Here is a 24,831-nt window from a genome sequence, read left to right on the forward strand (position 1 = left end):
GATATAAAAATTTATTTTGAGAAAAGTGGGGAGATGAGGCTGTGGAACACGAAATGCCCTTTTAAATTGACGAATCATGTATATATATAAAGAACCCATATTTAAAACCCAAACGACCAATGAAATCTCGCCATAGCATTTCTTACACGCGTAAGAATTGCCTATTAGTGATGGACGGTATTCCAGTTTGACTGGTACATACGACGAATAATTTCAGCCTCAATAGCACATATGTACCATGGTAGATTTCGCAAACGTGATCATTTTACTATTAATTGATATTGAGTACAAAATTGACTCCAGATAACTGAGAAAAAGTAACCAAAAGTGAGATAGAATGGGCTGTGACATAGACGGTCTAACAATCGGAACAATTCCTGACATAGTTTCGGCATACAATACAGAAAATTGTAGCATGCACTCATACAAATTTAGAAAATGCCTTGTTTACGATGTTGGTGACGAGCTTTACTTTATATACTCCATGCGCGTATTTTTTTTTGGGGGGTCTTTGGGGCGCCAGCCCCCGGGGTAAAAGCAGGGGCGGCCAAAACAGAGGGGCGGCGGAAGACGAAGGGGCGGCAAAAACAAGGGCGGCAAAAACGATGGGGCGGCAAAATGAATTAGTAAAGGAAAAAGGGCGGAATTTTTTTGAAAAAATGGTACTATACATTAAAATGTGTTGCTTTTAGGGCGCTAGCTCCTAAAACCTTTTTTTTTTTTTTTGCTCTTCACTTTTTCACCGAAAAAAAGATTGGGTCAACCTTTTCGGGCTTTTGAGGAAGGGGCGGCAAAATTGAATTTTCTTCAGCCCCCGGGTTGGAGCGGCCACGGTACGCCACTTTACTCGATACACCGCCAATAATGTCGCGTATCTTCCATCACTAAGTTCAAAATCTTACACGTATAAGAAGTCGTGGGTGTTACAATCTACAAAACGTCTTTACATATTATTGGTCGAAGTTGGCTACGCGTAAGATGATTGGTTGTTTTGTTGTGATTCGTCAACTTAAGAATTCCACTTCATTTTTACACGTGCAAGATGCAATCTTACACGTATAAGATGCAATCTTACACCTGTAAGCTTACACGTTTGTCTTACACGATTTCTGGACCACTTGGCCATTCATAGATTGCAGACCTACTAATTAGTACGATTTGGTCGTATTTCTTATGAGAATTCATTGAAAATACGTGTTTTATTATTTTCCATTCCAAAAATGTAGCCTATTCATTAATATATCTATAATCTTGCATGAAAAAGGATACATACAGTATTTTGTAATTAATGCATTTCTGAGAGTGCAAGGTTAATTGTTTTCGTTTGAAACTAATAAATATAACATGTTTGTTTATTTTAGTTGATGTTTCACCTCCAGTAATCTATAATTGTCCCCGTGACATGAACGTGACAGTAGAAGTTGGTAGTATGAGCAAGCCTGTGTTTTGGATGGAACCTTGGGCTGCGGATGATACAGGAATCACTACGCTACTTACCAGTAGCCACTCCCCAGGGATCTCGGTCAATGAGGGCACAACACATGTGACGTACCTGTTTATAAATGCGGCAAATTTGATTGCAGGATGCACTTTTGACATCAACGGTATACCAGGTGAGGCTTTGTACTGATAAAGCTATTATCAGTACGACTCCTACGTTGGTTCTTACCCGAGGCTCTTCCTTGTCACTTTACGTTATACATCCCCCTTCAAATTGTGCCAATGCGTTACAAACGATTATCTGCGTATTTATATAGTATTCCCGAAGTGACCTCCGCCTGACATAGTTGACTGAAATCGGTTACTTGTGATATAGTGAATGTCGTGACACGTATTTGGTAGCATGAAATAACAGTTTGTCTGTTTTGTCAGTCGTCTCCGGGAACATGTAAAAAATGTGTACACTTATGAGTAATTTTGACGTCGCTCTAGAATGTGGGTACTGGTTTAATCAGATACCAGGCTTACGTCTAGTGTTTTTAAATAAGCTTTTACTGATATGCAAATTACACCAGTGAATAATATCATTGCACTATTTAATACAATTGAATATATGAATACAAATCCCACCCAAGTCCATACTTTGGCCAAATTGAGTTAAGCATGGGAAATTGTTGCTGTACATAGGCCTGTCATATGTATGAAAGAACAACTCAAATTCTTCCTCTGTGTCTATTGAGCATGTGAAAAATAGCATGTATGAAAGAATCACCCAAGGTCCACGATTTGAGTCTTGTAACACATTGATTGAAATCCAGTATGTATAAAAGTCCACTTGTAACACATTCATTACTGGAGAGTGACTTTTGAAAAAAAAAAAAAGGTTTAATCAAGGAAAGTGTGTGGTTTATATTACATGGCAGAATGCTTATCAACATTATACATACCTGTGTGCTTTACTAGTGGTAATCTCATTCCAACATTATTGTCTTTGTATATGATTCAAAAAACCACCCAAGTCCAGAATTTAAAATGAACCCCACGAACTCCCTGAAATGCTAATCGTCATACCTAATACAGTTTAACCTACTCATTTGCACGTAAAACTTACCATATTGACCAGGTAAATCTAACTGAAGGAATTAAAATGATACACAGGTTTTTTTTTTTATCAAAATCACTTCCCATGGACTTGAGTGGGTTTTGAATTCATGTATTTAATTATTACCTGTTATGACTTAGTAGGCCATAGTGAGACAATCTTAACATGCGAGATTTGGCAATTTGTAATTCGCATTTGGATGATCTGTTTTTATAACAAAGCATTTCAAGACATCGACAGCATAAATCTATCATCTTAAGGATACTGACAAATTTGCGCCCAGATATCTATTAAACTCCTTGCTAAAGATGGCCCGAGGCAGGGACATGCGCAGCGAGAGTATTTCACATGCGGTTTAAGAGGTATAAAATGATGGCTGACAATGTCAGACCGTGATATCCCGACTACAGGATCATGATACAACCATACACATTTCTTCCACTGGGCAATGGCCGCGTACCGGCCGAAATTTACAAGGGATCAAATGACAGAGTCGTTGCGTTAACCACTCCCAGAACGACTTACACATGAAAGCAAATAATGTTAAAATGGGCCAAAACAGGGTTAGGCTCATTTTGGGCTGAAACAGGCCAAAAGGAAGAAGTACATCTTATAGCATGAACAGTTTGATCAGTTTTGTCCCAGTGTTTCGAGCCAGGAGGAACTTGCACCTTCTCGCCCCGGTCTGTAAGCCACCTTTTGATACTAGTCTTACCATCAGGAAGGTTTGGGAATATGTATTATTTTTACAATCAAAAACATTACTAGTATTTCTGTTATTTCTATTATTGTTGTTTATCCTCTCAATTATATTCATAGTCGATTTAACACCACCAATTATCACCCGATGTCCATCCGATATCTACTTTCCCGTGAATAACGCAACCTTGTCGGTCCCCGTGTCTTGGAGTGAACCGTCTGCCTCTGATGTATCTAATGTGACCTTAGTCAGCAGCACCGCAACACCAGGGACCTCTTTTAGCGTAGGATCGACATTGGTTGTGTATGATTTTATGGATGGGTATTCCAACCACGCTTATTGTAACTTTACTGTCAACGTGATTATAGGTAGGCTTCATTTCTATCCTGACTTTGTTGATTAAAAAAAAGCGCAGTGATTTATAGTGCGCTACGCACAGGCACAACGCCTAGACGTTGATCCACAAGCCTCAGCACACTTTACAGGTTGTCGCTGACCACTACGGCCCCACATCATTCCATAAACCATTAAGTATGTAGATATATTTTTATCATGTTTGAAAACACCATTCAATAAGACTGCGATAATTCTTCCTTTTTCTTCTGACGAAGACCAAATTGACAATTCTACTACATATGATATGACTACTAAAATTTCAATTTCCGTGATACGTTTGTACTCTTTCATGAGCATTCTTAGTCATTGAGAGTGGTCTAGTTCGTAGACGCATAATCTGATTGAACAATCGCATGATTTCGTGTGTCGTTTATCAGGCTGTAGACGACACCACGTCATCATGATTGTTGAACGCGTAACACGCCTGTAGATGTGTATGTATGTACCACGTATGTTATGCGGAATACTCACACGCGCAAGCAGTACGCGCAACAAAAGACATGAAGTTGTCGTTTATCACACGATAGAAGATAGTTAAAACAAACATTCCTGTCGATTATTCTCTAATTCTTAAACGGAAATTCACTACAAAGGACCGTGACACTACAAACGAATACATACTTTTGAAATATAGAACTAATTCAAAATCTATACATCATGTGACTAATACTAAACAATAGGTAACATAAATCATAAATGAAAGTAATAAAGTGAATGCCCGAATATGACCTTCCTACTTTAATACTTCAGGTGGTTCAGGACAAAGCTATGTTCCACCCACTTCAGGAGACCAAACAGTGGTGACGAACTGCCCCTTAAACATAACAACAAACGTGGAGCTTGGAACCCAAGGAGCTCTGGCGTATTGGCAGGATCCGTGGGTAACTAGTCCTACTGGAAATGGTACACTTCTTGCACAGACGCATACATCTGGAAATGTGTTCCCTGTTGGCAGGACTACTGTTACCTATATATTCGCCGATGTCTATAGACAACTCTTGACGTGCTCGTTCGACGTGATTGGAACATCAGGTACTAGTATTTTCTTCTTTCAGTCCATTGAGTACAACCAATCAAAATAATGTTAAATGTCTCGTGACAAATAAATCAATCTCTTCTTACACAATACAGTGATCTGGATGTCAACTTGTATGAAGCAAAAATCAAAATTATAATACGATTCAATTCTCGCGTTTCACAATACGATGCGCATCCAGCGGTCGCTGGAATCAAGGCCAAAATGTCATTATAATGATGTTACATGCGAATGCACACTAAAACAACAATTTACAATTATAGTAGATCCATTTTCTATCTATTGATCACAGGGAATCCTTCGTGGAGCTGTTTTCAACATATTTATTATCACACTCGCGTGAAAATTCTATAGCAGCTAGAACGGCGAAGTCGACTCTGGAGTAAAAAAATTGACTGCCAAGAGCAACCGCTGGCGGCGCATCGTATTGGGAAACGCGAGAATTACAATTGAATTTATTTAATTTCCTTCACAAATACACAGCACAAGATAAACGCTTATAATAATGCAAATACCCCAGCAAGCACAAAAAAAGTTGTTAAAACGTTTTATACAAGTTAAAGTTTGGGCTTTGGTTTAGATAAAAACGTTTTAACAACATTAAATGTCGGGTTATATAAGGGTCATTTTAAAACGTTTTGCATGAAAACACACTACAACAATATTTTTAATATTGTTGATTTCAACACAGACAACAGTTGCGGAGTTACAGTCAAAAATGAGGGAAAACCAATATTTGATCAATAAATCAATAACTACTTGCCTTGAGTTGCTGCATTTTCAGTACAGTAGTTGTAGTCCATGGCCCTATAATATACATATCTTACTTGTCACCAATGCGCTATAATTTTGAAAAGTGCAAAATAGGCACACAATTGGCCAGGGGTGTAGTACCCCTTAACGAAGCGTTAGTTGCAGTAAGTGTTTTTTGTTTTACCAACTGGATGAATGAATAATCTACACCAAGAAGAATGAATTGTCATTAACAATACACTATTGTTTTCCAGTCGACACTACGCCACCAGTGGTATACCAATGTCATTCCAATATCATCCAGGATGCTATTCAATCTGGTTCAGGTTCACTCGTTTACTGGAATGAACCTTTTGCGATTGATGTCGGTGGCACGGTGGAAGTCAGTCAGTCACACCATCCTCGTACGGTATTTCCGCCTGGTATTACGACGGTGAGGTATAATTTTACAGATGGGAGTGACAATATCGCATCATGTGTGTTTACCGTGACTGTTACAGACGGTAATTATCAGGTCGGTCTAGTATTCGACCCATGTGATCGAATTATACATAGGAAATGTTGTGCTTTTTGGTTGCTAGCGCCTATTATCGGGTATATATAAATGCGCTTTTATAAATGCGCACGTGACATCTACAAGTCGCCATACCGTGTTCAACGATGTAAGGTACCCGGATGTACACAAACTCCACACGCAAAAGTATAGCCAAAAATGACAGGTTGCAAGGAAAATTGTTCTTGCAAAATAGTGACATTGATTGCAAAGGGCAAAATAATTTGACCCGAAACATAAACTCTTTATTTGGGTTTCCATTACGGAAAAAAATTAACGACGGAAAAGCTAGATATAGCTGATTTAAAAACTTATATTTCATTATTTCCGTGCTAAATGGGCGTGGCAATTGGCCATATTGATGACGATAATTTTTGCACGTGATGATAGGGAACTTAGGGGGCTGTCATTTTCTTCGGAAGGAATGGGTCATGAATTTATTTATTTGGGAGTCAAGAGAAATATTTCCCCTCACTCCCCCCTACTGCCGCAACTGAACGTAACCCTGACCCTAGTTTTAACTCTAATTTTAACGTAAATTGAAATTCGGAATAATGACCCTCTCGAACTAATAGGCTAGATATCCCCGCCGACCCCCTCAGCCCTAGCTTACTCATTCGCTCACATTCAAATAAGTATCAAAATAGACAAAAAACAAATTCAAAATGGGTTTGAAGCACTTTTTTGTGTCGCCCCATGCTAAATCGGTAATCTGTACACCCTTTGACGTACAACGTATGAGATGCATGGCTTATTCGGCCAGTATGGCAAGTTAGATCGTCATACACATTATTGTCGTGGTATTATATATTGTAATTGTAAACGTCAATTTTGTTCAGTTTGGTTTTACTTTACACGGAAGGGGGGACTTTGCAAAAAAACAATTAATTTATGAGTGTAAAGGGGGAGGAGGGCGAGGGTGGGTTTTGCCTGGCCGAAAGGGGGAACAAATAACATTTATAAAATAATAAGTAAGTACATAAGTAAAAACATTGTTTATCCTTCGATATCCATGATTTTATTGATATATCCTTGCAAATTGGCATCGAACCTCCAGCCAATGTTCCTTGCCAGTGCTAGCCACGAAACAAGGTCACAAGCCCATTTCAGTGATTGACACTGATGTAATGCAAATATGGCGCTGGTCATCTGGTCACGTGCGCATTTATAAAAGCGCATTTATGTAACCGAAGTCCACTGATTATCCTTCTATCCCGCGGTTAGGAGCGGTCTGGGTACGTCACTGCACAGTGTGTTGTTTTTTATTCCTAACCTTTTACCAGTCTCATATTCCTACTTTTACCATGTATATACAACATGCACCAGATACCACCACAGCACCAACACACGACTTACACGTTTTCTATTGCCCGACAAACATAAACGTTACTGTTGAGACTGGGACATATGGTACCAGAGTGATGTGGTCAGAGCCTGTTGCTAATAGCGCATCTGGAAACGTATCCCTCGTGTGGCAGTCGCATGCTTCAGGAGATATTTTTGGAGTTGGTAGAACAAATGTGGCGTATAACTTCATTGATGGTTATGGTCAGGTGGCTCATTGCCGATTTTCAGTTACTGGAACGTCAGGTATAAAATTATTAAGTCATTTAAAGAATCCTTTAATTAGATTTAATTGCGTTAAGCGTGCAATATATTGGTACCCCTTCACTTTCATCTGTAAACTGCCGATAATAGAACCCGTCCGATCTACATTAATTCTTGAATTCTTGAGATCATATTTTACAGCTCCAACGCATAACCTGATAATTGTGTAAAACATAAGGTCATATTTCTACGTTTAAAAAGTAAATGTTTGATCAGGAAAGTTGGTGTAAGTATTCATTTGATATCACCCTTTACTAAGAAATCGTGATAACCAACTCTTTATTTCTTTGTTTCGTTAAAAGTGGATACAAGACCACCAGAAGTTAGTTTATGCCCAAGAAATCAAACCGCCGAAATCGAATTGGGTAACAACTCGACTACTTGTGATTGGATAGAACCAGTTGCATTCGATGTCTTGGGTGGGATTGAAACAATAAGGAGCCACACACCCGGAGCGGAATTCCCTCTTGGATTAACACGTGTATACTATCAATTTACTGACGGTTCAGGAAATAACAGCACCTGTGAATTTTACATTAATGTAATAGAAGGTAATAATCTCCTCCATAGTTTAGTGCTATATGGGTACTGTTAATACTACTAATTGATCCCTAGCCAATCATTCACCGAGTTGTCGTCTATTGGTTGATGCCGATAAAAAGAAAGGTGAGAACGTACTTTGACATTATGTATAAGCCAAATCGGCATTAGAAGTTTGCAATATAAATGCATTGTAGGACAGTTTTTGCAGTTTTGGGACACTTTGTCCTTTGACCTTTCAGAAAATTCAGAAATATTGGGTTTTTGTACTTACAAAATATAATCTAAAATGTTTTACAATAATTAAAACAAATATAAAAAATCTTAGTATTTTATATATTAATTATTTAGTATTTTTAATGATCAACATTACGACAATAATAAGAAAATTAATAATAATTACGTCAATTTTCCCGATATGTCAGAGGTCAAAGTGTCCCAAAACTGCTCTCAAAAAACCGGAAGTTAGAATGGCGATTGGGCTTATTCTCTATGTTGCCAGAAGGATAAAACCATTGCTTTCTCCATGTGCAACTGAGTACTGCGTACACTAGTGGTTCAAATGGTCATCAAGAGTCCTAAACATGCTAAAAGGGAGTCTTTCAAACCTTACTATACAATCATGTCCTTTGGCTGAGGCAATGCTTGTTATTCTTGATGTCATCCTCATGACTTTTCATACAGATCGTAGGATACAGGTAAATGTAAATATGGACAAGAATTCTTATAGATAAACTGCACTGAACATTAATAAAGACATTTGCAGTCAGTTCCGACAATAGTGAAATAACCGCCTCGGCATGTCAATAATTCTACAAACTTGTGACTTACCCTCTATTATTTTCTTATGCAATTGCAGTCGATACAACTCCACCAACCGTCCACAATTGCCCAAGTAACATCTTTGATCAACGCGAGTTAGATGGTCCATTGCCATCTGTGACCTGGGAAGATCCGACAGCTTCTGATCTTTCAGGACACGTAACTGTGACATCGTCGCACACACCGGGCATATTTTTCCAGGTCAACACGACTGTGGTTACGTACACTTTTGAAGACGCTGCTCATAATACAGCTACATGTCGATTTGAGGTCAACGTATGGGAAGGTAAACGTGGTGTGAGTGTTTTGGAAAAGGTGTGTTGCAGTGGATGTAAGGTGTGTTGGGATGTATTGGAACAGTGGGGAGTGTCTCTTTGCGTGTATTTGTATGTGTGTTGGTATACGTGTTTGTGGGTATATGACGTGTTAAGAGACTTAAAATAATTTAAAAGACTTAAAATAAAAGAATCTTTACATTTTTATGAATTCAGTGCTCGCCCTTGATTGGAAACGGATGTGGAAGGAGAGTGATGCTGGTTTTATTATATTTGTCCACCATTTTGTGATTTTCAGTGGATACCCGTCCACCAAGGATAGACAACTGCCCAGCTAATATCACCAATAGTGTCGAGCTGGGATCATCGGGTACGTCAATACAGTGGACAGAGCCTAATGCTTCAGACCCATCTAATGTGGTGAATAGGCTACTACGAACTCACAAGCCTGGCGATACATTTATTAGCGGAACTCACGTCGTGACATACTTGTATGTCGATGCATCTCGCAATATGGCCAAGTGTGAATTCGGCATACGTATCAATACAGGTAGTTTATCTTATTTATTTCTTTTATCAAAATACTTCAAAAATGAGGCACGCACGGGGGACGGAAGCCTGGAAGACTCGTCTAGACCTGCAACACTTTACATGGACTGGCAGTAAACTTCAGGACAGAATGGAGGACAAATGTGAACAGTCATTATAGTTCAAGGACACCACTGCATTTAAGTTATGTCAAGTATAAGTCTTCCAATAATCGTCTAAAGTAAATTTTTACTCCAGATAAATAAAAATGGTGTCGATACGAATCGCTACATCTTATCTGGGATGCAATTTTAATTTTCTTCCGCTTGGAATTTTGTCCGGTTCGTCACGCTAGTGGAAGTAGAACAACGAGGCAGGAGGTGTTCAAAGAACTTGTTGACGATAAATGTTTGACAAAGGCTAAAACAGTCATGAAATATCATGAATAGAAAGATAAATCGTAGATTCTGAGGGATTTTGCCTGTCCTGTGCGATGCAGCGGGTGATTTGTAATTTAGTATCGCGTCGACGCTCACTTTGTGCGTCTAATGCTGGTTTCATACTACCCTACCGCTTGCCGCTGAGCGGCGTGGCGCACGCGCATTGCAGACAAACGGACACAATAAAGGCTTGTCATTGGTTGAAACGCTCTGCCGCTTGCCGCAGCGGCAAGCGGCAGGAAAGTATGCTGGGGGCTTTATATTGTATTTTGTCATGTTTTATAGTATGGCGAAGAACCAATGAAATTGCCTTGGGTTTTAAATGTTAAAGATTATTGCATATGAGACATGGACAATTAACTTAACTTACCTTCATAATTTCTAGTATAATTTATCATGTCCAGCATTTCATATGCCTTTACACCGATGATTTCACTTGGATCTGTTTGGAGTGATCGAAGATCAAAGGCCGAGGTCAATCGGAAGCATTTGCCTTATGATGTCTTGACATTCTTGGAGCTTCATTGATCATGATTTACTCGAGTCCATGTAAACATCTCTTGAATGGTTTCCTTTTTATTTGTCATTTTCATAGGGACACAAAAATAATTGCTAAAATCTCTGTACATATCTGTGAAAACAACGAAGCATTTTCATGTTTTTTCATTATATCCTTTGACAGAGGACACGAAACCTCCTGTCATATTCCAATGCCCGTCTGATATAGAGCGCATAGCAACATCGCACACAGCAGGTACTATCGTGACTTGGTCTGAACCAACTGCTACTGATTACTCCAACTACACCTATACACAAACTCATACTCCGGGATCTATGTTCCCTATTGGCGTAACCAGGGTGAACTATGCATTTATTGATGGAAGTGTGACCAATAATAGGGCAGAATGTGTTTTTACTATCACTATTGTACCAGGTGAGATCACACTAATAATTTATATGATGATGATATTGTTTGCCTAATGCTAGTTTCATACTTTCTACCGCTTGCCGCTGAGCGGCATGACGCTGCGCCGCTTGGACTTTTCTGCAAGCGGAGCGGCACACCGCTGAGCGGCAGCGGCATGACTCTGAAAGCTACTCTTGCCGCTCAGCACCGCTCCAAAATCGTATTTTGTTCTCATACGTCAGAGCGGCACCGCTCCGAGTTGACTTGAATTTAGACTGCTGCCCTCATTCGTCAATCTTCTGGATTGACGACTGAGAAAACTACGTGGAAAAAAAGTGGCGGACTTTTGCAACCAGATTCTGGTTGCACATGAATATTAAGTAGGTTGCAAACTTTCACTGACTCTGCGCAGTTGTGTCCAAGACCGAGTTTGTTGTTTTTAGAACTTCAGTGCGTGATCTTGTCACAACGGCGCATAACATGCGCCGCTAGTCAGTCGCGCTATAGCGCATTAACCAAAGTCGCAAGTATGGTCCACCACAATTTGAACAGTAAGGTAATCAGTCGTCACTACCCCAGACAAACGAGAACCTAGACCAATGACTTTGACTCGCGTAGTGAAGCCGACACTGCTTAGCAACGAATTTGACAAGGACGCAAACAAGCAGACATGTTCGCGTCTATGGAACATGTTGCATTTGACGCGGCGATAACGGCGCAGTAATCACGCAAACGAGCGCGTCAAACATGTATGCGATATTTCTCCGCGCCTAGTAACCCCGTCAATCCGTCAATATCACCTTGGATACGGGGCTTCACCTCCCGCTGTGGTAAAGGATGGGCAGTAATAGGTCTAGGTGGTATGTCTATGGTCACTACGAAGCATAACACAGTACATGCGCAGTGTACGACTGCTGGAATAAGTCTAACTTGAATTCAACTCCCATCGGTGCTGCCGCCGCGGCAAAGCGGTGGAGTGATCGATATATCGGCTTGCCGCTGGTCACCGCTAACGTTTTTAATGAGATTGCGCAGTGAAATAAAATCATCTTTTAAGCGGCAAGCGGCAGGAAAGTATAAAACCAGCATAAGACTGTGTTTATTTGCGCTGTACTTGTTTTTCACTTCTTTCAAATGCATGCATGCATGTTGAGTATTTCATTTGTGCTAATTGAATGTCATTACTATTACAAGTAAACCAAACCTTCAAATATAATGGGTCAGTACCATTTTAAAACTTTATAAATACCTCATCCCTGGTGCGCGAGGTCCCGTGTTCAATCAGGTGGAAGCGATTTAAGGTTATATTATTACCTTGGGAAAAAACCTTAATTATGTTGATGACATCTATAGATTGAATTCAGGCTTACGATCTCCCAAATAATTGAACATTTACAGTGTAAGATAAGTAGTCGATAAGATAGCCATGACTGTACACGCACATGTATATCTTGCAGTTAGTTTCAAAAAGGTAGGGATGTAATCCCTTGATTCTCCCACTCGCAGGTGCTGTAACATAACATAACATAACATAACATAACATAACATAACATAACAGAACAGAACAGAAAACGTATGGTGCGCTGTTCCGTATGACAAGCTCGTAGCGCTTACAAAGTAAAAATAAAAACATCTTAAGGTACACAAAGTAAAAGCCTTAAATAAATAATGTTATAGAGTACAAACCTTAAATTTACATAATACAAGATATAAAATATACAGGTCAACAAAGAAAATCAGCGGAAACACATCATGGAAAAAAGATAGGTCTTAATCGACTTTTTAAAACTTGCGATGGAAGAGGATTGTCTTATTGTGATGGGAAGTTTATTTCATTCCCGTGAAGCACATAGAGTAAATGTTCTGTCGCCTGCTCTAAGGTGAGCCTTGGGGTAATCCAAACAAAGAAAATCATTGACGGATCTGAGATTACGAGTTGGATGATAAATATGGAGACAAGTGTTCAGTTAATCTGGTGCTAAGTGGTTTAGAGTCTTGTAGACGTAGAGGAGCAGTTTGTAAATAATACGCTGTTGGACAGGAAGCCAATGAAGAGCAGACAACAATGGTTGCGAATCGTGCTTGCGCGGTACATTAAAAACAAGTCGAGCTGCCCAGTTTTGAAGTACGGATATAATCACAATCTAAGGACCGGTATTATCCCGGAACATCTACGCCAATGGATGTGGATGTGGAGGAAGTGAACTGATTTAACTCTCTTCACACGGGTGTCGACTGCAGACGATATGTTTTAAAAAAATTTCAAAATTCAAAAATTTCACAAATGTAAATTTTCATGACCATATTTGGAATCAACATGAAAAATGCACTAAAATGAGTACAAACAAGCCTAGTATTGGTTCAGTAGTTCTTAAGATAGCTCTTGATATTTTGAGAAAATATTTCAAAACTTGAACTTTTTCCGTTGAAGCGCATGGCTAGCATGAAGAGCATTAATATTCACTAAATCAACACCCCAAAATGACTTAGGACAGCTTTAATATATTTTAGGCTCACTGTGTAGAATTCATTGGAAAAAAGCCTTTAAAATCAGGTAGTGCCCCCTTTAATGGTTCTACCACTTTTATGTTTGTACAAATAAATCAGCACCCTAAAAATGTGCAAGAACACCTATCAAGTATTTTAAAACTGTCTCTGTAGATTTCCAAGAAAAATTATCTTAAACAATCAGGTATAATTAAAGACAGAGATAAAAAGAATTTATCGCGTCTGACGGTTCGAGCACGGTTTGTTTACAAGTGTCGTGATGATGATTTGATGAACGCGGCGGAACAACCGGCGCCTTATTGTTAATTTTGCACCTTCAAACATGCAAACCATCTCAAAAGTTAGGTCTTGATAGTAGGAAACTTTCTTTGGCGAAGGCACCATGTCAGCAATGCCTAGAAAAGCTGCTTTTTGCCTGTAAAAGTACGTAATTTTTCGCCATTTGCTGCTATTCCTTTTCTCCGATCAGCACCAGATCGATCGATCTTCCTTTTACTCGCTATTAACCTGTGTAAACCAATGAAAGATCGTAATTTACAATGACATCAGACGCGATAAATTCTTTTTATCCCTGTCTTTAATTATAGTGCCCCTTTAATGCCACATTTAAGGACTTTCCACCACATTTATGAAATAAATATAAAAGATTTTTAATCAGTAACCCAAAATTGACTAAGAACACTTCTCAAACATTGTATAGCTCTTTGTGTAGACCTCGATGTTTTCTAGAGGCCTTTAACATCGAGGCCTTTTGGCAGGGTGGGTCCCAACTAAGTAGCGATGTGATCTAGATGAAATGGTGCTCATCCTGCGTGATATAAAAACCTAAAACATATTTGTATGGATGATGAAATCGTCTCATTATGTCGATAATATATATCAATTTATATTTTGCACATTATCTTTCGCAACGTTTAGTGAACACAACTTTTATCGAACTTACCAGTTGTCCAAAGGACATCACATACACCGTAGAATTAGGAACCGTTAACAAGGCAGTGACGTGGATAGAACCGGTCGCATATGATCCTCACGGAGATGTGACTCTCGTCTTGCAATCCCATCATTCAGGCCAGGCATTCGAAGTTGGCAAACATGCAGTGACTTACGAATTCACGAATGAAGCTGGCCATGTAGTAGTTTGTAACTTCACAGTTGTCATTGCATCAGGTAAGTTAAATCGGATTTCTGTACAAAATACATGTATTTTGCTTTATTTGCTTTATTTATTAGGTGATTAATACCGCCATTAAAACAGCTGGAATAGTTGAAACAAGCAACAAGGAAATTTTATAAACATATTTTATCAAACAATAAAAGGTATTATTTGTATTAAAAGCTTGAAAGGGTAATTTCCAGTAACTAAATAGCGCCACCAATTTTGTCATTAATAGATACATTTTATATCCGAAAAAGCTTTAAAAATACCATAAAAGTGAATGATTTTGTAAAAGAGGGGAAATTAAAGTTGAGAACAACTAAAAAGCATCTGTATACATTAGCACGATATCACTTTTAGCTGTTTAAGCCTAAAATTTAGTTATACATGATGTTTTGTTTGAAAAACTATATAATAAATGATCCCATCAAACAACCGTGCGCGCTCGACGTGTTGCACTCTTCGTCATGTTCACCGAGAGCTGGCCTGGTCCCGGGGTAGATGACATTTTTAGTTGGATTAAAACTAGTACGCCCTCAACATGCTTGCTGGACATCATTTTGATATGGCGTACTTTAAATTCAATTTCCGATGAATAATGGGGAAATTATATTTCTCTACCCATTGTTTTCAGTTGATACAACACCACCAACAGTTCTTGGTTGCCCAAGTGACATCACTACTGAGATTGAAAAGGGCACATGGGGAAAGTCAGTGACGTGGATCGAACCAACCGCTACTGATATATCTGGGAAGGTTACGCTCTTATCTAGAACACATGTCCCTGGTTCTCTGTTTTATCCTGGCCAATCTCTTGTGACGTATATCTACACAGATCCGTCGCACAATCTGGCTGCCTGCAGCTTCAACATCAACACAGTATCAGGTAAAATGAACTTTTGACATTTCATACTGTGATTAAATTTTAATCTAATACCGTATAACATGGACTTTCAATACTGCAGACCTCCACGGAAATCAACATGTCGTTTGTACCCCTTAAGCTCCCTTACTCCCGATTCCAGAATACAGCACCGTTTTTGTATTAATTTATTATTAGAATATGATGAGAATTCATACTTTTAAATCCATTTTAATGGCATACCTTGTTTACTAGTTCATGCTGCTACGCAGCACTTCATTGCTTCTTCTTCTTTCCTGAAGTTGCTGCCGGAGGCGGCGCCAGAAACTGGTCGCAGCTGTTCTGTAACAAGGTATGTCACCAAAAAATGGATTTGATAGTATGAATTGCCATCAAACAGTTATTATTGACAATCCAGATGAACCTAATATATACAACATAGCTATTTCATTATTAGAAAAATATCCTGTTTTGCCAAATGAAACATACCTAGATCCTCATCCTTTTATAGTCAGTTCTAACTGGCAATAAAATCTAATTTTAATATTTTTGCTATCCGAGGGACAATGTGCCAAAAATATTTTTGCATTAATATACATTCATATTGCTGGAAAAATAAATAAAAAAATTCTACTTGGCACAAGTCAAAGGTTTCAAAATATTGAGTATAGGCTTAGCGTTTGCTCATAATTTTAATAAAGTTATGTATTTTCATAATGGGTTATAATGAGATTAGAAAATGTGTTTTCCAAAAGTTAGAATGCATAACCTGAAATTGGTCTTTGTTCGCAGTGGACACTTCCCCGCCTCAGGTAACCTCATGTCCATACAACATCACCAATACAGTCCAAGGTAACGATACATCAGCTAAAATATATTGGAAAACACCGGAAGCTTTTGACTTATCAGGGGACGAGCTGGCTATAATCGCGTCTTATAATCCGGGAGACGAGTTTTCTGTTGGCACTACCAAAGTCGTCTATAAGTTTGCCGATTCAGCGCAGAATTCAGCAGCTTGTAGTTTCACTGTTACCATAGCAACTGTTACTATTGAAACAGGTAACTATAAAATATCAGGATATGTTGTAAAATTTGTCAGCTTATACAGCACGGAATATTTTTGAATATTTTTTTGATATTTTAGACGTATTGTTATACATTTGTGTTTATAAAGTATTGAAATTAAATTGTTTTTGGGCGGGTGCGGCGTGCCGCACCCGCCCTTTATTCCCTGACTATTGACCTACTTTTTCACATACCCAAACACCCACAGAGGTGATAGTTTACGGCGAGTTTTGTAATTATTACTTGATTTTGATATGTAAGTAATACGATAAAGTCATCATAGGCAGTAATGTGTTTGTATTAAAAGAAATAACAAAAATAGTTATTTAAGTAATAGAAATACTATTTGGAAATTGCAGCAAGATTTGCAGATGTTTTTATTTCAACAGTACCAGTTCACCAGTTTTGCTAGTTTTCCTAACCTTTGGGCTAAATTAATAGCATCGTGAAGGTCATATATATCATTTTATACTGACAGCTTTACTGTACTTTACAGCTTGTATGTACATTGTGCAGCTGATTGTGTTCAGTGTGTACATAGGCTATTTACTTTTCAAATCTTGTGACAAAGTGTGCTTGCTGATAAGGTATTATAGACAAATTATTAGAATGCATGTGCACCAGTAGAAATGGCCCAGGTTGAATAAAATAAACATATGAATGAATATCTTATTCCCTGGATTATTTTTGTTGGGACAAAACAATGATATAGTTTGACCCTTTGAAATACAGTTATGTTAATCATAATAAAGTTACAAAGTTAAAAAATAATATCGAAATATCGTAAAATCAAACTTTTGCCCTCATAAGTTGTATCAAAACAACATATTGAGGAAATTGATATGACAGATTTTTAAACTTTCCTATGGAAAGATACCCCAGCCCTGTTGTTTCACCAGAGAAGATGAGCAGAAGTCTTTCTATCTGATGATAAAAAAAACCTCTAGGTATGATTACGAAAATGTTTTAAATAACTATTATCTACAAAAGTTTTATAACAATGTTTTATATAAAATGTTAACATAAAACGTCTTCTGTTATGATGTGAAGGGTTAATATAAAAACAGGGAAAATCTGTTCCAACTGACCAGCAGGGAACCAAGGGATAAGCAATAGATAAGATTAAAATCAGGAAAATATGACACAACCTTCAATGGGGAATAACAAACGTATAAAGTTAAAAACTCTTTTAACTTTGTTTATACGTTTTGTGTTATTCCCCCATTGGAAATCGATGTTCTGTCATATTTTCCCCGTTGTTAATTGTGAAGATTTACTCATTCTTTCATTTCTACTGACAATGTTTCATTTGCCCGCCCTATTCCTTTTAAAGGAATTTTTATTAAAGAACCTTTCACCTTGTTTATTATTCTAAGTAATGGGTTGAATAATGCTTTACAATTGATTTTTTAACTTCCTACAGTCAACATAATAATACAATAAAATCGTATTGTTTTTAATATGTTAACACAAAAAATGTCTAAAATACATAGGGTTAAATATTATAAAATGTAAAACACACATTAATGTACATCATTAATGGTATGTAAATTTAAAAACTATGGAAGACATGATTTTAATATCCCACAAAGGAAGGTGTAGAATTTAAATTGAGTCTCCCATTCAGGTAATATCTATGTGGAAGATTAATGTCAGATCTTTCATAGTGTGTGTGTGTACAACTGAAATAGCCCATTATGCGGTTATTTCTACTTTTATAATTTAACAGTTTACTTCTGAAGAGTTCGTTAATTCTGATTTAATTCTTCTTCTTAGCGTGTCCACGGCACAAGATTAAATGTGTTTCAGCCAGTGCTGCACACATTTTTCAGCATTCTCATTGTAAACTGCTAAGTCAGCAGTTGTGTATGTTTGCTCCAGTTGAGGGCAACACAGTAGGTGATCCATTGTTTGTGGTTCTGTTCCACAATCGCAGGTTACATCTGTATTCTTTCGATATCCCCATTTGCTGAGGTTGAATTTACATCTTCCTACACCAGACCTTAACCTATTAAGGCATTTCCATTCAACCCAACTTGCATCTGCACCAGGTGGTAGTTCTTCGCCAACAGGAATATTCAAAGTTGATGGGTGATTAGTAGATCTCACCTCCCATTTTGCTACTCTTTTACTGTTGGCTGATGTTTTAAGTGGAGTTACACTGTTCAGGAAACTATCTCTGGACTTCAGACGACTTTCTGGGGGACATGCCCAAACAGGGATGTCTTACATCAGTGACTTGGCGCTGGCGTTCTTTCATGCTTGCTACGTTACGTCTATACCTGCTAGAGTGTACAGGCTCTCAGTTGGCGTTGCTCGTAGACATCCTGTTATCAGGCGACAGCTAGCATTCAGGGCTGTATCTACCTTCTTTGCATGAGGCGATCTCTCCTATACAGGGCATGCATACTCTGCTGTTGAGTAGCATAGAGCCAAAGCCGTTGCCTTCAGAGTGTGAGCACTTGCACCCCAGCTTGTTCCGGTGAGCTTACTCAAGATGTTGTTTCTTGTACTGACTTTCATCTTTGTCTTAATTAAACAACGCTGATTATAACTCTGCCTTTTATCAACAGATGCAATTTCCTCAGCAGAATTCAACAATTGTCCGAAGGTAATAGACTCAACACCATTAAAATCTGAGCAAGAATGCCAAGCAACGTGGGATGAACCAAAGGCGTCAGATGGTACACAATTATTATTTCAGACACACGCACCAGGAGTAACTGTTCCCAGCGGTACATCTATCATGGTAACTTACGTCTTCAAGAAGAACAGTCATCTGGCTCCGTGTACATTTACCGTGAAGTGCTCAAAAGGTTAGTGCGATTTACGTGATTGTTAATAATCTGTAATATCAAAAGCCTTATCATAATCGGAAACCAAGCAACGTTGACAATGGCCCTTCTCCTCTATAATGTTGATCATTGTTAATTTTTTGATGAACCACTTTTGTTTCATTCCGTTTTGATAATCTTTATGAAGTTTATGCGTAACCAAACTGTAATTGTAAAATTAGTAAAATTAGAAATAAATACCACACTATTTCAAGCAGGAGGATTAAACATGACAAATGACCGCACAAAAAGTTACTTCATAGGTCTGTCACACTACGACGGACTGGATCAACGTACATCACCGAATACAAACATATTTTATTCGGTGGAAAAATCACCAGTCCGGCAGAAGATTCGGTGGGATTTTGGGTCCGATTCCCGTTCGTCTCTCTATGCGTTGTGGCCGCTAATAATCCTGCAGGCGTCTTATATCCGATCGTTCAACGTCCGACAAATGACCGGATTTGGGGTCCGATTCCCGTTCGTTTCTCTATGCGTTGTGGCCGCTAATAATCCTGCAGGCGTCTTATATTCGATCGTTCAACGTCCGACAAATGACCGGATTTGGGGGTCAACGTCCGACAAATGTCCGGATTTGGGGTCCGATTCCCGTTCGTCTCTCTATGCGTTGTGGCCGCTAATAATCCTGCAGGCGTTTTATATTCAATCGTTCAACGTCCGACAAATGACCGGCGAATCCGTGGCAGAAAAGTGGGGGAGGAGAGGGTGTTTGAGAGGGTTTTTGACCCCTTAGAGGCAGTGACGTAGCAAGCACTTTTTGAGAGGGTGAACAAATTGGGGAAAGACAACTTTTAAGGGGGAAAACTTTGACGAAAATTGTCAAATATTGGCTAATAAGTACAAAAGGGCTACAAATCTGATATGGTAACTGGTAGGAATTTGATATTGCGTCCTCTACCCTTCAGAAAGTGACCCTCCCTCAATACTACTTACATGCATAGGCCTACTAAATTACGTGCAATTTAACTTTTTCTCTTCTCTCTCTCTTCAATTTTTCTCACTTTCTTTTCTTTTTCTCTCCTTTCCCCTTTTTTCTACTTGTCAGTCACTAAAGTACTGGGGAAATATGATATCCCCCATGATCGATGCACATGTTCGCCATAGGCCTACATCCGGCACAAGCGCCTGCGAAACCTTGCAAACACCTGCGGTATATAAACGAAAGAATAACGAACAAACCCAGGGTATATATACAGAACAGTACGAACACACATCGGACAACTTCCGAACATGTGTATTCGGCACACTCCGTTTCAAGTTTTGTGCATGCACAAAACTTGAAACGTACTGTCGACGGACTAAACAAACATCACCTAAACACGAAACGCATTTGGCGGATAATAGCAGGACATATGAAGAACATAACACGAACATTGACGAACACTAACGGATTTGCTAAAATACCATCCGTTTCTTATACGGAAGACCGATCCGGTGTAGTGTGACACTAACACGGTCTGGGTCAACGTACATCACCGAATGCAAAAATATGCTATCCGGTGGTGAAGGCCTCACATGAACGTATTTGCAACGAACACGGGCCGAGTGCAACGAACAAAGAACGAACATGAACGAAAGGAGAGCGAACAAACTCCGGCAATATGCAGCACCATACGGACACACATCGGATAAATACCGAACATATGTATTCGGTACACTCCGTTCAAGTTTTGTGCATACACAAAACTTGCCGACGGACTTAACGAACATCACCTAACACGAAACGCATTTGGCGGATGGTAGCAGGACATAAAAAGAACATAAAACGATCATTGACGAACAACAACGGATTTACTAAAATACCATCCGTTTCTTGTACGGAAGACCTATTCGGTGTAGTGTGACAGCTCTGTCAGAACTATTATTGCATTGACAATATTTTATGTAAGCGCATTTTGGTACTCCATTCACCCCCAAATTTAGTTAAATTTGAAATTGAAGTTTGAGGTTTAAACTATTAAACTGTATCAAAGGTATATTTTAAAACTGGTCAACAATACTCACTTTTTTTACCGTCATCAGCGGTGATAATAAATGCTGTTGGTACACTGACTGATGATTCTCCAGTGTTTCTAGATGTTATTGACAATGTCCTTTTTGTCCTTTGTGATGTAATGCCGATTGATTTGATTGATTTAAACTGTAACTTTAATAATTATACGTCACTATGTGATACAGAAAGTTTATTGGTTTCGGTCCGCTTTTGATGCTTAAGTTCTCACAATGTCACTACACGTACAATGTCACTATGTGAAACGGAGCATATCGGACTTTCAGTGTCTTTTTGTACCTTACGCCACATCATCCGTCGCGTCATTATGTGAAACGGAAAGTTTTTGGGACGTTTCTGTAGCATACGCCAAATTTGCGCAATTTCATTGACTGATGCTGCTGACTCTGTGCCTAAATAAATGTCACCAAATCCGATTTTCGCCGCATCATATTGTGGTTGATGTTGTTCATACGTCATTGAGCTTTCTTACTTGAAAAACTTGATATTTACCATGTTTTACAAAAATGACCAACATCACCCTATACGCCACTATGTGGTGCGACCGATAGTTTGTTTGTATGCTTGTTTCCAGTTGAGCTGTCTAAACAGACCCAGCAGAAAGCGGAATCCCCACTTTCTATTGCCGGGATAGTTACTGCAGCAGTTATCGGCATATGTCTGCTTATTGCTCTGCTGTTAGTGTGCTTCAGAAGGTATGCCTGATAATGTATATATTATACCAGGGAATTGTATTTACGCACTAATGACAGAAACTTTATAACATTAGGTATTTTTTTCAATTATAGAAAGCTAGAAACTAATATCGAAATAACTCCCCACCGCCATGCATGTTCGTCTACCAAGTTCAATAATGCTTCATAATTAGGAATAGTACAAGTCAAAATGTATTTAAATTTTTGCCTTTGATAGATTGCATACGATTTTTCGTTGGATTAAACAAAAACAAACAAACAAAAAGGCGCAGCGGTTTTATAGTGCACTACGCACAGACACAACGCCTATACATAAAAGGTTGTCGCTGACCACTACGACCCACACCGCGTTTACGTTCTGCGCTACGATTTATAACTACAGAGATTTGACTTCAAAATCGTAAGCGCGATATTGATTAAATTATATCGCTGTTATTCAGTCATCTTAGGGTTTTTTTTTTTTTTAAATAAAGGCACTTAATTTATTGCCTACGTGACCAGATGGGCGCTGACATTACAGCTCCTAGACAGGATGTCTGGAAAAGTGACCTTTGACACAGCGGGTGGTCTTCCTGTGTATTTCAATTGGAAACGCATTCCGCTTGTGCCAAATTTCATGTCATCACGTTGCCAGACAAGTTTATAGTTTTATACTAAAGAGTTCTGCAAAAACAATTCTGTTGAATGATGCAAAATTCAGCAACCCATTTCCTAAACGGAAGTATTTTGACAGAAAACATGTAATCTACTCACTCATACACGCAAATAGGGTGTACTTGGCTAGCGGAATATTCGTAAAGGTATGTTTTTGTTTTAAAAAATTAGACAATTTGTGAATTGAGATTGACAAAGTATCAAATGGAAATAGAAGTTTACTAGCGTCTAAAATCACGTTGAATGGCCTTGACAAGGTTCAACAAGTTCTAAGTTTCCCTCCAAAATAAAAAATAATAAATAAATAGCATAATTATTTCTTTGAGTTTTTTGACACACCTACGCAAAATTCTAAGAAAATCGGCCCTCGTTTAATGCCTGTAATCACGTCTTCAAAATAAGAGCGTGAACCAAAATGCAACATTAAATATACTTTTTACAAGCCTATTTTAATGCTCTGCATGCTATCCATGCGCCTCCATGGAAAAAAGTTCAAGTTTTGAAATATTTTCTCAAAATATCAAGAGCTATCTTAAGAACTACTGAATCAATACTAGGCTTGTTTGTACTCATTTTAATGCATTTTTCATGCTGATTCCAAATATGGTCATGAAAATTTACATTTCTGAAATTTTTGAATTTCTGAAATTTTTTTGAAACTTGTCGTCTGCAGTCGACACCCGCGTGAAGAGAGTTAAGAATTTCCTATGAGCTTACAAAATTGATCATGCTAAATTATTAATCTGCAAACTTTCCTCTTTCACATGCATTATAAACTGAGTAAATGTGATAAATATTTCTTGGCAAAAACTCATAGTAAACATGGCAGACCCCTCTGATATCTGGCCTATTTTTGCCAAAAGTGTTAATTCGGTTTAAAATGTCTTTATTTGTAATCTTAACATCTATCGATCTTTAAATCTAATTTTGACTCGTGTCATTTTTGTAGGAGGTATAGGAACATCAAGCATTTGAAATTTACAGACGATCTTGCCTCACCCACTTTTACTGAAGCCCCATTTGTTTTGGATGATAAAGGAATGACGTCACGTCCGGAAAATGACACCGGTTTGTAAGCAGTGATATCAAAAGTACTCACCGTCGAGACAACGAAATCCAGGGGGAAAGTAAAATGTAGCTAAATTGGAAACCTGGCACTACTGTTCATGCTCTCTATGTTAAAGCCTGAAGTTTATTGCGGAGTTTATGAATATATTAGATGAAAGAAGGGCAATATGTTATTCAGAATGTAAATTATTTCTAATGTGCAAATGTTTGCGTTCAATTGTCTGCATGACTCTTATTCATACAGGGTGTCCCAGAAAAAATTACCGAGTGAATAAAATTGAACGTAAGTCTAGATATAGACATCAAAATCAAAAATTTTAAAATGTAGCGAATAGCCTATTTTGTTGTGCACCACATACGAAAATACATGTATGTTATATTTTAACTTTACAAAGAACATTTGTGCCAAGAATGATAATGATCATGTGCTTACAGCTTTACGTGTGATTTTGATACCATGCAACATTAATGTTGAAGTTTTAAAAGATTTAAACTTTCCATTACAATTTCTTGGAAATATTCTGAAAACATTAATATGTGTGTGAAACTTTTAAGCCAGCTGGAATTCTTTATGAAGTAATTCTTTATGCAACATTTCTAAACATTAACGAAAAAAGATATTTACAAATACCGAGCATCATCTTACATGCAAGCTTTAATTTTCAATATCGTGCAGGTTTTCAAATTTGAACAAAACCTAATTAAATGTTTTTCAAGAAACATGTTGTTTAAAAAGAACGAAAAGGATTTCATAGAACAAAATATAAAGCCCATTGACAGCAACTACTACTGCGCATTGTGTTGAATGATCTTTCTTTCAAACTTGGAATGAAGTGAATTGGCACATGCGTTAT

The 24,831-nt window shown here is 38.2% G+C and overlaps 2 protein-coding genes across 2 annotated transcripts in view; both read left to right on the top strand.

Annotated features, from left to right (window-relative positions):
• Positions 1-6,031, top strand: part of LOC140161851 (scavenger receptor cysteine-rich domain superfamily protein-like) — a 30,959-nt gene extending 24,928 nt beyond the window's left edge. Inside the window, exons 15-18 of the mRNA XM_072185146.1 lie at positions 1,362-1,613; positions 3,362-3,610; positions 4,389-4,670; positions 5,682-6,031. Coding sequence (XP_072041247.1) covers positions 1,362-1,613; positions 3,362-3,610; positions 4,389-4,670; positions 5,682-6,031 — 1,133 coding nt within the window. The remainder of the gene's footprint in view (positions 1-1,361; positions 1,614-3,361; positions 3,611-4,388; positions 4,671-5,681) is intronic.
• A 1,280-nt stretch (positions 6,032-7,311) lies between these two features.
• Positions 7,312-24,212, top strand: LOC140162840 (hyalin-like). Its single transcript, XM_072186151.1, has 11 exons — positions 7,312-7,570; positions 7,891-8,139; positions 8,988-9,236; positions 9,524-9,775; positions 10,876-11,127; positions 14,527-14,778; positions 15,402-15,653; positions 16,422-16,688; positions 19,268-19,510; positions 22,135-22,255; positions 23,859-24,212. Exons 1-11 carry the CDS (start codon positions 7,402-7,404, stop codon positions 23,983-23,985), a joined length of 2,433 nt encoding a protein of 810 aa, XP_072042252.1. The 5' UTR covers positions 7,312-7,401; the 3' UTR covers positions 23,986-24,212.
• The last annotated feature ends 619 nt before the right edge of the window (positions 24,213-24,831 follow it).

The sequence above is a fragment of the Amphiura filiformis genome, chromosome 10 (assembly GCF_039555335.1).
Source record: "Amphiura filiformis chromosome 10, Afil_fr2py, whole genome shotgun sequence".
Lineage (NCBI taxonomy): Eukaryota > Metazoa > Echinodermata > Ophiuroidea > Amphilepidida > Amphiuridae > Amphiura > Amphiura filiformis.